Raw genomic sequence first — 15,384 nt, forward strand, 5'->3', positions numbered from 1 at the left:
CTTATAGTATATTTGTTTACTTAGACTATAAATTTGTTTAGAGGACCCTCTAAGTGTTCAGAGTGCTGCTCCCAGAATTTGTTTGAGCAGATAAAGAAACGCTAAAGAGAAAAAAAATATATTTAAGCTGTATTTGTACAGTTCTACAGTACCAAAAGAAATTCCATTATCACGAGAACACGCTTGGTAAGCCAGCAAATAGACCTGAACAAAAGATGAATAGCGATGCCGCCTCAAAGTTCCTGCACCAGCTTTCCGTGACATCATGGTTCTTGACGGCGTATCCTCAGGCCTAGACAAATTTTTATGCTAGAAAAACTGACTATATATACTAAAGTAATCAAACAATGAACTTAGCTTGTTTGAAGAAATTTTACCGAACCAGAATGGCTCAAATAGGAAAAGAATACAATAAAATCCGTGACATCAAACTGCCATGCTGGCTTATTTAGCGAATTTCAACTTGAAATTAAAAAAACTGAAACGTGACTCCTATTTTCTCTTCCAGTAGACAACCTATCACCACGAAATCAACGAAAGTGAAGTTCTTAAAGCATACTTTATCAGTCTTAACTGATTTGGGGTTTCTCTTTAGTCTCTTTTTAGCAACCTGTTTGTTCTGAAAGCCAGTGACATGCCGAGAATTCAATTTTGGGTGATCGCATTTTGTTTGTTGCCCGCAGTGCCAGGAGAAGTCACCGGATGCTGCCCACCACCTCCGGAAACTCGTGCGCAAGTTGTTGCTCATCGTGTCCAGGCCTGCACGACTGCTGGAATGCTTGGTCAGTTCCTTCCTGTTTCTTATTTTCTTCTTGCTTCTTGTTTCTTCGTATGAGGGCCTGAAAGGTTCTGGTTGTTGGTACTTGATAACTTCTCACCCACTGTGTACGGCAAATCAGTCCTGCATAAATCTACAAGGTGGAGGAAGCACAAAGGCTACAAGTAATATCCATGTGGGCTTCTCAGGAAAGGATCAGAGTTCCCTGCAAAAAAAACTCACACCAAGAAGGTCTGATTTGGCGAGCACAACTGGCAGCAGCATCCAGCGGAGCCCTGGACTAACGGCAGCCGACCGTTGTGCAAGAAGATGGACGAAGCCATCTGAAGACCGCAGAAGACCGGCGAATCTAGAGCTAATAAAGTTTTTCGCTCACTCACTCACTCATATGCATTTCTCATAAGGGCATCAGAGACGTTATAATCCATTCAACTGTAAATATATGTTTCCTTTTAAAATGGGCCTTTCTGTACATGTGGCTATGACTAATACTTGTGCATGTATGGCTATGCTCCATACAGGTCCATACTGTCTCCATACTGTCTCCATACTGTCTCCAACAGCTCCATACTGTCTGTGTTTATTTTAAGGAAGACAGTGGGTGTTCTCATTAAAAGCCAATTGCAACAGAACTTTGGAGCATGTAATAAGCCTAGCTTAATATGGTATATATATACAGAGTGAGAGAGAAGCCTTCGTGCAAAAAAAAAAAAACTTTTGAAATGAGCAGAAGCTTCACAAAAAGGTTGCAAAAATGAAAGTGACAGATGACCTAGATTTCACAACTTTTTGGTATCACCTACGAGATTTGCCCAGACCGCACATGAGCTTGCTATTGACAGCACTTCAAACTGCACAAACTGGATTTGACTACTACCCGTCAATCAAGTTGGTGAACTAAGCTGGCCCACACTTCATAGCATGGCTAGACTGGAGTGCATGAGCAAATGTTGCACTAGAAGCTCTGATTGGTCTCTGCGAGTGACATAGCTCCAGGCATAGGGTAGCACAAGCCAGCCCGAGTGCCTGGCACCCACGGCTCCGTGGGACGCTGCGAAATGTCAGTGGCGAGTGCAAGGATTTATGTCAGGATGCATACTGGGGTTTATGTCATAGCGACAACCACCACATGTATGCATCGTCTGCTCAGGTGCTGTTTGGAGTACGAGAATGCATCATTGCATAGAAAACTATACAATTACTAGCCCTAAGGCTTTGTCAATGTTGGTTCAGTGGTATATGCTACTGATTTATAACAAATTCAGCTAAAGTGAAATTTTGTTTCAGTTGGCCTTTGAAATACTGTGTGCACTTTGTGATGCGTCACACCAAGAGAGAACCCCTGTCAAGTTTTAAAGGCTCTAGCTCCTGTCTCTTGAAACTTCAGTAAACTTCCAAACCTATGTTGGGACCATTTAACCACAACAACCTGTTATATCGGGAGGTTTGTGTGGTAGATGGTGCAAGCACTGCTGTTCACAGTAACTGCTCCATTTGCTTGCATTTGTGAGCACTGGATGCAAGAACAGGTGGTTACGTAAGAGTCTGCGCACGTGTGCAGGAATTCGACCCCGAGGAGTTCTATCGGCTGCTGGAGGCGGCCGAAGGCCAGGCCAAGGTGGTGCAGGGCGTGTCCACAGACATCCCTCAGTACATCATCAACAAGCTGGGACTGAATCGGGACCCCTTTGCAGGTTGGATGCTTCCTCCTCAGTGCTGGCATTTTTCTCTGCTAGCAATGTTTTGTAGCCATCTCTATCAAGGGATACTACTACCTTTAGCCTTTGAGGTGGTTTTCATAAGTATGTTAGCATCGTGTTTATGGTCACCGTGTTTCCTTAGCACAAGAAACCGCCAGAAAAGTACCATTTGCCCTCATTCGAGATTAAGAAAATTCTGTCCTTTTATGTGCCAAAACCATGATCCGATTATGAGATACGCTGTAGTGAGGGGCTGCAGTGTTTGAGCTACCGTGCTTCTGTCATTGTCGTCCTGCTGTTACCTCTGGCCAGCCGTCATCTTTATTATGCTGTCATTGTTTCTATTTGCTCATGTGTCTGCAACGTGCGAGCCATCTTGCTGTAGTCATGTCATTGTAATCATTTTCATGTTGTCTTCTACGTGCCATCATGTTAGTCTAGCGGTCACCCTCATAGTGCCATCGTCACCGATGTCATGCTGTCATCGTTGTCATTACTGCGACAGTTGTCATTGAACCAGCTCCCACTGTTTTCGATGGCATATATGGCCTTCCTTTGAATGGCCTCCTATGATTTTCTTTCTGTAGAAGTTTAGATAAATTTTGTAGACAGAAACCTAATACTGTAGTTATTTGTCATGGAAATGGCGAGATATCTGCCATGAACTAAGTTATTTTCATCATGTTCTGGTGTAGTTGGGTCTGGCAGAGTTGAGCTGTTTCTTGGGTTGGTGGCTGGCTGGGTTACATAGCTGCATGTGGTGCTTTTTCAGAGTGAAAAAGTCTTGTTTTTCAATTTTCCTGTTTGGTTTAGATCTGGCTGCAGACCTGCAGACTGCAGACCAACTTGACTCGGTGCCCGAGGTCGAAGAAAGAAAGCCGCCGACCAAAACACCCTGCGAGGATGACTTCGATACCATCAAGCTCATAAGCAATGGTGCCTACGGGTGAGTGGATGATCTGCATCTAGTGTCTTTAGACACAAGCTTTTTCTATACTAATGTTAAACTGCGTTGGACTCCTTAGTGTTCTTGGTGAAAAACTAAGAAACAGTCTAACCTCAGCCAAACTAAACGCCTTCATTATATCCAGTATACATTATTCATTACACGCTGCTGTCAGTGAAAAACATTATTTGCGGTATGTGTTGCTGTATCTAATAATTGGTTATATCCATGTTAACTTTATCTAGGCTTGACTACTAAGTTGCCCAGACCTATATATATGGTTCAGAAGAACGATCAAAGTTTGCTGGTTTCTCTGGCATTTGACGGAGAGGGTCTAAATGACTTGAATGAGGTGACAATGTGCTACTTCGCCTTGAAGACGTGCACCTTTAAGTGTCTTGATAAACTTGAAACGATAGGGCATTCATCAGGCATTCACCCCTCAATAACAGTCTTCATGTTTCATTTGAAGATTTGCTTTAACAGGTTCATTTCATTTTTTTTTTTTCAATGCAAGAAGAGAGAATGTGAAAGATGCTGACAGAGTTTAAAAAATGCTACCAAAGTTCAATGACAAGCCTTCTGCAGTGCTTGTGCTGTTCTACAGCTCAACACAAGGTCATGGGGTAGACTTCCCGCCACTACGGCAGCGTTCTGATGGTTTCAGACAGCAAGAGTGCTTGTAGGCTTAATAAATTTAGATTCATCAATGAGTCCAGGGTGCTCAAAGTTAATCTGCAGTCCTGCACTATGACATTCCTCATGGCTGATGAGGTAACATCACGACTTTAAACTGCAATAACCATAATTTTTTTCCCGTTATACTCTAACCTCATTTCTCCATCATATAGTCTTTGTTTCTCATTATATAATGAAATTCAACTGTGGACTTCTCAAGTGCTCTTGTTGGTCCGAGTGTACTAACTGTTGCTGTGTGGCTTGCCTGTTGTCGCAGGGCCGTGTACCTGGTTCGCCACAGGGAGAGCCGTCAGCGCTTTGCCATGAAGAAGATCAACAAGCAGAACCTGGTCCTGCGCAACCAGGTGGAGCAGGTGTTTGCCGAGCGCGACATCCTTAGCTTCACCGACAACCCCTTTGTCGTCTCCATGCTGTGCAGTTTTGAGACCAAGGTGAGACTCACACCCACCACCTGTGCTCAAATTCTCGCCCACAGTTCCCATGCTCCAAGACACACGTTGTTTCTAACACGAACTTCCTGTGGTCGTGCCCCTCGCATGCAGTGGGTGATCAAATGAAACAGGTTGCTTTTTGGGAGAATTGAGCTAGGACAAAGTCAATATTAATATTAATATTAATATTAATTAATATTAATATTAATATTAATATTAATATCAATATTAAGGCTTCTGCAGACACGGACGTACCCTAACCCGGTCATCATGAATAAAATTAATCCGGACTGCGGGGTTTCAGTCTATTGTAGTAAGTGTGGGGGTTTGCTCGATTTACAACACATGCTGTGGCGCTGCTTGGCGTTGGCCGGTGATGGTTCTCGAGGTGAACAGTGGTGGCAGCGAATGCTGCACAGTGAAGTGCTAGCGGACCAACTCAGGGCTGTCCAGAGGGCCCGTGTGATGGCAGAGGGGCTCGGCCTCTCTGTACCGACGTGGGAGCGGCCCGCATCAGTCCCAGACTGATCCCTCAGGACCTCAATAAAGTTCTTCATACCATACCATACCATAAGCACTTCCTTACGTGCCTCCCAACACAAGCACCACTAAACGCTTGTCTAAATACAGAATACATTTGATCTCATACGTGTGCTCAATGGTAACACAGTCTACACACATAAGATTACGTGTGCCGAGGGCCCCTACTGACAGTTTGGCGAACTTTGTCACTGCAAGTGCTCCCCAAAAGCGTCGCAAACTTTCGTTTACCCTCCAGATTTCAGACTCTCTACAGTCGGCACCAGCTACGTGCGAAGTGCTGATCGAGTCATGTGGTGCGTGGTCCTTTCGTCCATTGCACAGGTTGGCCTTATGATAACCCGCCTGCCGTAAAGTTGACATAGCTCTTCTGTATTTTGGAGAAAAAACAGGAACGCAAACTTTTTATGCAATAGATCAAATATTACCACGAAACTCAGGACTACTATTAAACTAAGAGCATCGTTGAAACCACTACAGAATGTCATCAATTCACTAGTTTCAGAGGAAACCAAGCACTTGAGCCTAATCAACAGAAATTCTATCGATAAAAAAAAATATTTTCCAGACCTTCATATACAGTTAAACCCCGATATAATGAACTTCAGTATAACGAAATTCTCGATATAACGAACTATTTAAATTTTCATAACCTCTTGTCCATAGAACACCATGTATTGTGGACCTCAACATAACAAAATTTTACTGCCGCCGCAAAGAAATGCCAAGACAATAAATGGAAACTTCCATGGACACAGATGGTCAAATGATTGAATTACAAGTGGCTACTTGCAAAACACCTCACAAATCGCGTGCCACGCGACAAGAACGACCGCCGAAGGGGGGCCGCATCATGTTCAGCATAAAGTCCAAGTACGATAAGATCCTATCGCGCCTTGCGCACTGTGTACTTTAGGTGTGAGGGAAAGTGTGCGAGGGTGAGACAAGAAAAATAATGGCTTCACAAGTGATGCCTTTCCGTATTAGCAAAGGGAAAGATGAAGGGGAGCGAGCTCACAGTAACGCGATCAAGTGCGCATCTCGGCCATAGCTGTGCATGGTTGCGTGGCTCAGCGCATACACAGCCATGCACCCTGCTTTAGAGGTAATCTGCCGCATGTGCAAAGAGTGGGCGTGCCCAGACGGTATGGCACCATGTAAGCTGTCTTCCCGTGCATTTAGTATGTATTGGAGGTTGCGTAATCTCGAGTTTCCATGACCTGTTGGAGCGAGAGGTAGACGGAGCATTCCTTCCCCTCTGCCTGCGCTTTTCCTGATAGCGTCGTCCAGGTGTGGACGATGCAATCAGCCGTGGAAGCGGAGTGCATGCGAAAGCGTGGCTGACTTCGCTTAATTCGTACCGCCGATGTGAAAATATCATCGACATACATGGCTTGAAACCGTACCATTGGTCTCAGACTCCCAAATTTATCAACATGAATTGTTTTCTCATTAAAATTTGCTTTTTTCAATTGCCTGATAATTAGGAAAATTCTGCGGCCCCTTTTCGTGTAAAAAAATCTATTGGCGACTATGCTTAGTTCATATAAACCAATTTCATATAAACATATTCTAGCAGAGCCATCTGTGATGCCCCTTGCCTCTCTTTACTCATGGATTGACTGTCGTTTATCATTTTTCCGCTGCACGCAGCGTCACCTGTGTTTGGTGATGGAGTACGTGGAAGGGGGCGACGCGGCCACCTTGCTAAAGAACATGGGTCCACTGCCCGTGGACATTGCCCAGTTCTACTTTGCCGAGACGGTGCTTGCTGTCGAGTACCTGCACAGCTACGGCATCGTCCATCGGGATCTCAAACCCGACAAGTGAGCTACACTTCCTGTTGCGAGTTGCCCCCTTTTGCAGTAAACAATTATTAAGCATTCATCATGATGCAGTCTGCAGGTCACGTTTACAGAGCTTCCATGCTGAAGTTTGATTGGTTCCGGAATCATTCCAAGTTTTCGTGGTAGCCTGCAAAGAAATTGTACAACTACTTCTGCGGGAATGGAATGAAAGTGGAATTAAGCCTATGTTAGTTTAAATGGAATAATGACCACTTCTGTGGGCCTATTTAGTCTGAATGGAATGGTGGCCTGTTTTGTGAAGAAAAAATTTTAATGAAATTTAACCTATTTCTGTTGGAATGGAATGGTGACCACGACTGCAGGAATGGAATGATAACAAGCTTCTTTTCCTATTTTAGCTGGATGGCCTCATTTCTGTGAATGCCTCTTTTTTCTTACTCTGGGAGGCACCACATAGCATATGCGGACACGCAGATGTATCCAGGCATTTCTGTCATGCTGTCATAAAAAACACTCCACATTGTCAAAGGCTGCTACCTTGTGGTCTTGTCACCTGGTTTAGAATACGAATGGTAATGTGTGGACATTCATGGAATTGGCTTGGACTTTTAACTCTATAGAATCACAAGGAATGGAATTATGCTACTACCTCAGTCCATGAAAGGGAATAGAATTGACAGCTCCACTCCACAGCTCTGCTTCAGATTCACATCGTGCGTGCATAACTTATTTCATCGATATTTTTGCAGTCGGTGCAGTTTAGTGCCTGCAAGCCACCTTCAGGTGCTCATGCATGGTTGCCTGGTGTTAGATGTCACGGCATCCTGACAAGTGTGCACAGTGTTTGTGGCTTCTGAATCAAAATAAGAGTTTGTGCAAATCAGTCAAAGTTCTGGTGAGAACACTGATTCTGAAGTTGAGTAATCCAACACATTTATTTTTTTACCAGCAAGCTTTCTACATTTTTGTTTTTAGGTTGAGGCCCTTGGCTTTCGTGCCATACATGGGAATTGTTTATTGTGCACGTCCGAGTTCTACACTGAACAACTGTTGCCTCTTCTGTCTGTTCCAGTTTGCTCATCACTAACATGGGCCACATCAAGCTGACTGACTTCGGTCTGTCCAAGGTTGGACTCATGAACTGTGAGTTTCTCTCTCTGTCAGCTCTTTGCTGCCGGTATTGCTTCCTTCAACACAGATCAAGTAGAGGTGCATGAAACTGAGACAGTAGTGTGCACCTAATGTTCATGCATGGTTTATGGTTTACCCTTTCTTAGTTCATGTTAGCGCTAACACTTTATACAATAAAACGTTGTTAATTCAAATGTTGTTAATTCAGGAAATTGGATAATTCAGACTCTTCTTGTGTATGCATTATGTAATTGCATCGAACACTCGTTAATACAGACCTATTTGGCAACGTGTCTTAATTTATACAACCTCCGGAGTGCAGCAAGCATAGAGTGCCACAAATGTGCAACACAAAAGAGCAAAAGTGGCGTTAGTGTCCAAACGAAATAGAGAAAAGGAGTCCGCAGCGCCATAGTAATCAGCAGAAGCCATACGAGAACAGGATTGCTTCATGCCTCTTTATGCCTTCAAATCCTTTATTTTTGCGTGTACTGCCACGCACGACACCACATTCGCCGTGTGCCTTCAAAACTGCATGCCATTTGCCATCCATGAACACATTGAAAGTGAACATGGTTTCGTCCGTGGCAAACAGTTGTTTCATTTTGACTCGGTGAGCGCCTTGGCTGCGTGCTTTCAGAACTGTGTGATCACCATGCATGATCAGGTCGATGGTTTCGTCCTCGGTGGTTGCGCCAAACAGTAGTTTAGTTTTGACTCGGAGTTGGTTGCGTGCCTTCAGAACTGCGAGGTCACCATCCATAATTGCACTGATAGCACCTATGGTTTCGTCTGCTGCAGTCGCAGTGAGCAGTAGTTTTGTTCTGACTTGGTGCAGTGCGTGCGCAACGCCACAAACGTGGCAGAAGCTGTCGAGTATAAATATTGATTTTGCATGCCCTGCTCACTGGCATCAAACCCGTCGGCTGCATCACAATGGATGGATGGTCTGCTGCTGACCAGCTCATCCGAAAAAAGAAAAAAGAAAAAAAAAACAATCTGAATGTGCGCGCTGTAGTGAAAAGCGTCAGTAAGATGAAGAAACAGGTCTTTCGCCACAGCCATACTATGAAGGAAGCCACGAGGCCTTCTCTGCTGTGAGCACTAATGAGTCCCCGGATGACAAGAATTGCAGCTTTTGCACTAGCTTTGTGGAAAATAGAAACAGGATTTGCTGATTCGTTCTGCAAGTAGGAGCATGTTGATGTATAGCATTTGTTTATCGTTTTCTCGATAACCTTGATAATTCAACATTTGGTTAATTTGTACATTGCTTTCCGTCCTATAAAACTTAAATTACAAAGTACTGGGTACTAAATTGTCAGCTCAGGTCGTTACTTTTCAACATGCACACCTTTTCTGTCTGCACAGCCAGCAACAGTGTGACAAGTGATTGTGTTGTCTGTAGTGGCCACCAACCTGTATGAGGGCTACCTGGACAAGGAGACCAAGCAGTTCAACGACAAGCAGGTCTATGGTACACCCGAGTACATCGCCCCGGAAGTCATTCTGCGACAGGGATACGGTAGGCTGCTTTGAACCATCTTAGTCACACACCAAATTGTAAATCTGCGAGCAAACTTCTTTGATTTCGTTCATATTAAAAAGAGAAGAAATGAGGCTTTAGCTTTTGGCAGTACCGAGCAAGCGAGGCCCAGGCAGTTGATGTAAAAAAATCTCTTGGGTATCTTGCGGTAGATCCCAGAAAAGATGCGAAGTGTTGCACAAGTGCCAAATGCACCATGAAACATGAGGTGCACTCAACATGCTCAGACGGATAGGAATTTCGTTTTTGCCAATTGCTTAATTTGATTAGTTCAAATTTTATCCATTTCTTCCAGTAGCACAGAGAATTAGCCCCGACAAAAAGGCAGCGGGGTACTAGCTTAAATATCTGAAGCCCCATTAACTAGACTACAAAGGATAAAGGCATCCAACACTCACTTGACACCCATGCCCACTTTGATGCTCAACACACACTTGGCTTTCAAGGTGTACTGACATGATATTTTCGACTTTTCATTTTTTCACCTTAAAAAATGGAGGTTCAGGACTGAAAGTGACCCTAGGACAGCTGTTACATTCAATTATATTTAGGGCACTCCGAGGCCTGTCAGTATATTTTCTAGGATTCAGAGGCCTCGGAGCTTTATTTGAGGCAAGAAAATGCAGAGTCGGAAATATCATGTCAGTACTCCTTTCATGGCCACATTGATATTTAACACCCACTTGACTCCAGTGCCAACTGATGTTCAGCTCCAACTTGACTCCCATGCATCCAGCATGATGTACTTTTCTGATAGCTGAAGCCCATCGTCATTTTGTGACTGCTGAGCTTATGAGGCAGCCAAATTCGTTAAGTGGTGTTGTGTTTGTGAAGGCCTTCATGGTTGCTTGTCTTGCTCATGTTTGATGTCCATGTCTTTTCTTTCCTTTCTCAATAAACATGCTTTGTCTGTCTCCCGGTGTCTGTGCATTGCAGGCAAGCCCGTGGACTGGTGGTCGATGGGAATTATTTTGTACGAATTTCTAATCGGCTGTGTGCCCTTCTTTGGGGAGACCCCCGAAGAACTCTTTGCTCACGTCATCAATGGTAAGCCATTAGTGATTTTTCGCGGTTGCATGCCTGAAAGAAGCAGATGTCATAAAGGAATGTTATCTGTCAGTTCATTGCCTTTTTTTTTTCTGCTTTATATATGGTCCCAAATATGATCCATTAGAAAGGATTTATTGTCTTGGAATGAGATAATTTAACGCATGCCAAGCAGAACTTTGCTGTAATGTTTTTGTCTGCTATGACAGCTGTGAAGCATGGCTGCTGTAACTGATAATAGCATGCTCAACATGTTAAAATTAATGCATTTTTTCTACTTCACTGCTTTATTTCTGCAGGCCTAGGTAAAACACACTAGAGGGGTTGTACACTACACATTATCAGTCATACGTGAAGAACTGAATGTTCTCTGCAGTACATATGATGACCGCTGTGATGTCTTTTTAAACTTGCGGCTTATGTTGCATTGGTCATCCTAAAGTAATCTGAACAAGGTCTTACTGTCTCTGATGTGTGCAGCTACGTAATGGTCTACATCTGCACAAGGTGCTTAAAGCTTCATTTGTTACTAAAGAGGTTGCATATGTGAAAAAAAAAAGAAATTAGTATCAATAGCAATGCTGTTGTGTTCTTGCGACTTAACCTGATCCCTGATTGTCGAATCCTTTCTGGTGTTGCATGATAGTAGCTCGTATTGTCCAAGGTGACCCTTGATGAGATTCTTACTCCACCAAATCGCGGTACGTGGAGTTTTACTGTTTTTGCAGCTTACAATGAACTTCCTTTCAAAAGATATTCTTTTAGGCACTTTTGGATTCTTGAAGGCTCGCTGAGTTGCCTATGGCATAGCCCAGTTGATCATTTTGCTTTGGAAACTGTGTCCTTGTGTATGACAGCCCTGTCCTTGTCCTTGTCCTTCCCTGTCCTGACAGACGAGATCGAGTGGCCAGAGGATGACGACTGGTCACTGCCCGAAGACGCCCGGCACCTCGTCTCCCAGCTACTGCAGCAGAACCCGCTTGATCGTCTGGGAACAGGGGGTGCACACGAGGTCAAGGAGCACCCATTCTTCAACGATGTCGATTGGGACTCCCTCCTCCGGCAGAAGGCCGAATTTGTGCCCCAACTCGAAGATGACGAGGACACCAGCTACTTTGACAGTGGGTCTTTCTCTTCTGCTGCCTCTCTTCAATAGCTCTTTTAATGCTGAAAGGCTGAATAATGAGTAATAAGAATTAGGGGAACCGAGATGCTCAATTTATGGTTAGTAGTAACCAGACGAAACAGACAGACAGTGAGTGGCACTGGGTAACACCCCCAGGGCTAGGCTTACTACGCGTACACATATACCCAAGAAAACAGATGGGAGGGGACAGCCGCTGCTGTAGCTTAATCGATAGCGCATCATGCACTAGGTTGTGCCTTTGACTTCCATCGCCAACAAGCTGAGTTTTCCTCCACTTTTATTTTCCTATTTGTCATTATTTCATTTCAATTTCCCCAATGCTTTTCTTGTCTTAATTGTCTGCTGGCTTCGTTTAGTTGTTACAAAGGCTGTTTGGTTGTTCAATCATGGCCTATTGGTCTTGCTTCTCATGGTCTTCTCTTTCTGTGTTGTAAATAGCACAAGAAAAATGAATGCATTTGTTGAGACAAGCTTGTTTCCCACGCAGCACGGACCGACCGGTACCAGCATGACGACTCTGAAGACCACGACGATGGGGAGGAGCACACGTTCTCGTCTTTCTCGTCATGCTCGCCACGCTACCGAAAGGTCTACTCCCGCATTGAGAAAGAGCTAGAAGAAGAGAACCTGCTCAGGGTGAGGAAGCGGTATTTAACTGCATACACTATAGTACTTTGTTTCACACTTAGCAGGAACCAACACAGAAGCTGTGCAAGTAGTGCACTAGTAGAAATGTGTCATTCAACGCATTTCACGGTGAACTGGCTTTTGATCTGCATAACGTTTTACTGGCCAACTTCTTAATATATTATAACTACCATATCTACTTTTCTGATACCTGCAACCCCTACTTTACAGCTAAACAATTATAAGAGAAAAGGTTTACCTCAAGTTACCTGTCGTAATGCATGTATCAGCACAACAAGTTTGGTAGTGTGCTGATGAGGTATAGTAAGTTTCAGTGACAACAGAAGCGACATTGTGAGCAGTACCGTTGAAGAATGAAGCAGAACGTGAACCTTAGTGGCGAATCTCAAATAAATGTGTATAGCACATAGCCGGTATGTGCATTATTTTTTTACCTCATTTGCCATGCCATCCACAGTTTTAGTGGGTAGTAGTCATATGCCTGACTCACGCAATAGGTACTCTCTGCCTTGATTCTGGGGGAAAAAAAAACTTGGGCCTTACACAAGTAAATGTGTTATAATTTATGAAGTTAATATTACATCAAATAACATATGTTTATGTGCCTCGCATTTAAAATATGTGATCTACCATGTTTTAGTTGGTTGAAAGTGAAGGCACTGTACTTTGAAAGCCGTGCAAAGAGTGTGGTTGTACTAACTTATCAATCCGCTTGAATTTCTGTGGTTCATAGGTTCATCCTCTACGTGATAATTGCTTCATGTATTCTGACCTCAACTTGTGAAGTCAACCTTGCACCAAATTATGTCACAAATTCCGATTTCTTGCTGTCATGTAGCATGCGGTTTTTTAGCTGTGAATGCAGAAGGTGGTAAAAATTGCTCAGGCCTCCACAGAATTGCCTGCTATGTTTCAATTGGAGTGTGCGGCCACTTTCTTGTACCTCTTATCTGTGCCATGCCTGCCCTCTGTGCTTCAGTAATGTAGCAGTGCATGATCTTCACTTTGAACTTGAAAAAGTAAAAGTCAAACCGCTAATAATCTGTCCACTTTGTCACATGCAGCATGTGTGTGAAGAAAGCCACCGCCGCTCGCTCAGCCGCACAGACTCTGCTCCGTCGGACTCCAGCGGAGAGTCTACGCTCCTCCGCAGCCCAGCACCTGGAGCAGGGGATGCCTCCACGCGGCGGCTGTCTGGCTCGTCGCCTGAGCTGTGAGTAGCTTTGGCCGTTTTCTGTGGCTTGCCAGGCAGCAAAGCACCATGTCTGTGTAAGATGAAGCTGCAAGCAAGTCGGAGAATGTATCTTGGCCCATAAGCATTGACCTGAAAGGGAGTCTCCTGTTTGGGAGTATCACTTTGAGATGGCTCCCTTTTGGGTGAGTAGAATTTTGGGTCAGTTGGTGATGCATATTTGAGTACGGTGAAGCACGACACAGACGGGACAAAGTAAGGCGACACAGACGGGACAAGCACTTGGGCTCAAGTTGTATGCTCAGAAGGGAGTAAGTCCCAGGCACACTAAAAGCAGTTTACACACTCTGGGGTGTATCTTTGTATTACAAAATACTAATTCCCTTGCGTGCCTTTCCTTTCTTCAACACTGAACACACAGTACTTCCAGGTCTTGAACGGCATGTGCATTATCAGCGTGAGATAGCATTCTTGACAGGAAATAAGCAAGCACAGGATTTTAAAGAAAGGAGTTGAAAGAAAGAAAAATTACGATTATTTTGGGGGATAAAGATACACCCCAAAGGGTGTGACCCTTTAGAGTGTGCACTTTGCACACAAGGAGGTCATCTCATTCAGCTTGTCAGTAGCAAGGTGCATCAGACTACTCTCAGAAGGGAGTAGGTTTCACGCACATTACACTAGTCATTTTATGCAAATTACTCTGAGAAGGGAGTAGGTATTGTACGAAATTTTAGTGTTCCCTGTAGACGATATTTTTCGAAAACACTTTCTGTAACATTTCCTCTTAATATGTTCTATTGGTCTTGCTCTTGAGAGGGAATCTTAAGGAAACATGAGTGCATGTAAAGGCTGCGTCAGGTGGCCTGCAGATCAGTGATGGGGCTGCAGATTTATATGCGTACTGCCCTTACTCTGTGTCGTAGGACTGCATTAGAGTGGGAGGTGTTCCACACCGCACACGTGAGAGTTCTCAGTGCACAAAAATTTCAGGCACTCGTTTACTCTTTTGGATCACTCCGTCGCTTATCCCCTACACCTCGTTCTCCGTCACGACCCACTTTGCAGCTTTGGGACGTCGAACCCCACAAGTTAATTTGCGTTTTTTTCTCCTGCTTCAGTCCACCGCCGGGCGGGCGTCCGCTGTTGACGAGCACCCCGGAGTCATCGCAGACGGAATCGGATGAGGTGTCCCCCCAGGTACAGCGGAGAAGACGGCCAGGCATCGCTGACCTGCCTCGCTTCGCCCTCTCCGTTGACCGGGAGGACACATCACGCCGATCCCATCACCGCTTGTCAGCACCCTTGCCCCTGCCTCTGCCTGCCACTGCCACCGCCACCACTTCAGCTGCTGCCACTGCACCGACCTCGCCGGCGGTCGCCACCACTGCGGTAAGTCCCACCACACGTTCCTCTGCATAGAGCTTTTAGCCTGACATGTATTTAGAACAACTGAAAGTTGGGCGAGTCGGTAGGGATTCATGTCACTTGAAGGCAGCCTTGCAAACTACGACATCAGAAGGAAAAAAACGGACAACACAAACGCGTGACATTGCTTACACGCTTGCCCTTCAGTAACATGGGTACCTTGCCATCGCAACTGGCGACAGATTTACTTGATTGAGACGTATCGTTCATGCGCAAAAACATCGCCAATATGACGTGCAAGATGCAAACACTCTCAGCGACTTACCACGTCATTGTTTAGTCATTCACAGTTGTTTATTGCTTTAGCTGCTATTCATATAAAGCGGTCATATGCAGTAAGATG

The 15,384-nt window shown here is 44.5% G+C and overlaps 1 protein-coding gene across 4 annotated transcripts in view; it reads left to right on the forward strand.

Annotated features, from left to right (window-relative positions):
* Positions 1-15,384, forward strand: part of dop (microtubule-associated serine/threonine (MAST) protein kinase dop) — a 297,922-nt gene that overhangs the window by 270,375 nt on the left and 12,163 nt on the right. For all 4 annotated transcript variants that reach the window (XM_075672078.1, XM_075672079.1, XM_075672080.1 and 1 more), the window contains 12 exons: positions 684-782; positions 2,340-2,472; positions 3,292-3,424; positions 4,380-4,554; positions 6,748-6,920; positions 7,975-8,045; positions 9,442-9,558; positions 10,516-10,626; positions 11,520-11,747; positions 12,261-12,409; positions 13,486-13,634; positions 14,735-15,005. In XM_075672078.1, the coding sequence (XP_075528193.1) occupies positions 684-782; positions 2,340-2,472; positions 3,292-3,424; positions 4,380-4,554; positions 6,748-6,920; positions 7,975-8,045; positions 9,442-9,558; positions 10,516-10,626; positions 11,520-11,747; positions 12,261-12,409; positions 13,486-13,634; positions 14,735-15,005 (1,809 nt within the window). The remainder of the gene's footprint in view (positions 1-683; positions 783-2,339; positions 2,473-3,291; positions 3,425-4,379; positions 4,555-6,747; positions 6,921-7,974; positions 8,046-9,441; positions 9,559-10,515; positions 10,627-11,519; positions 11,748-12,260; positions 12,410-13,485; positions 13,635-14,734; positions 15,006-15,384) is intronic.

Source organism: Dermacentor variabilis, chromosome 10 (genome assembly GCF_050947875.1).
Source record: "Dermacentor variabilis isolate Ectoservices chromosome 10, ASM5094787v1, whole genome shotgun sequence".
Lineage (NCBI taxonomy): Eukaryota > Metazoa > Arthropoda > Arachnida > Ixodida > Ixodidae > Dermacentor > Dermacentor variabilis.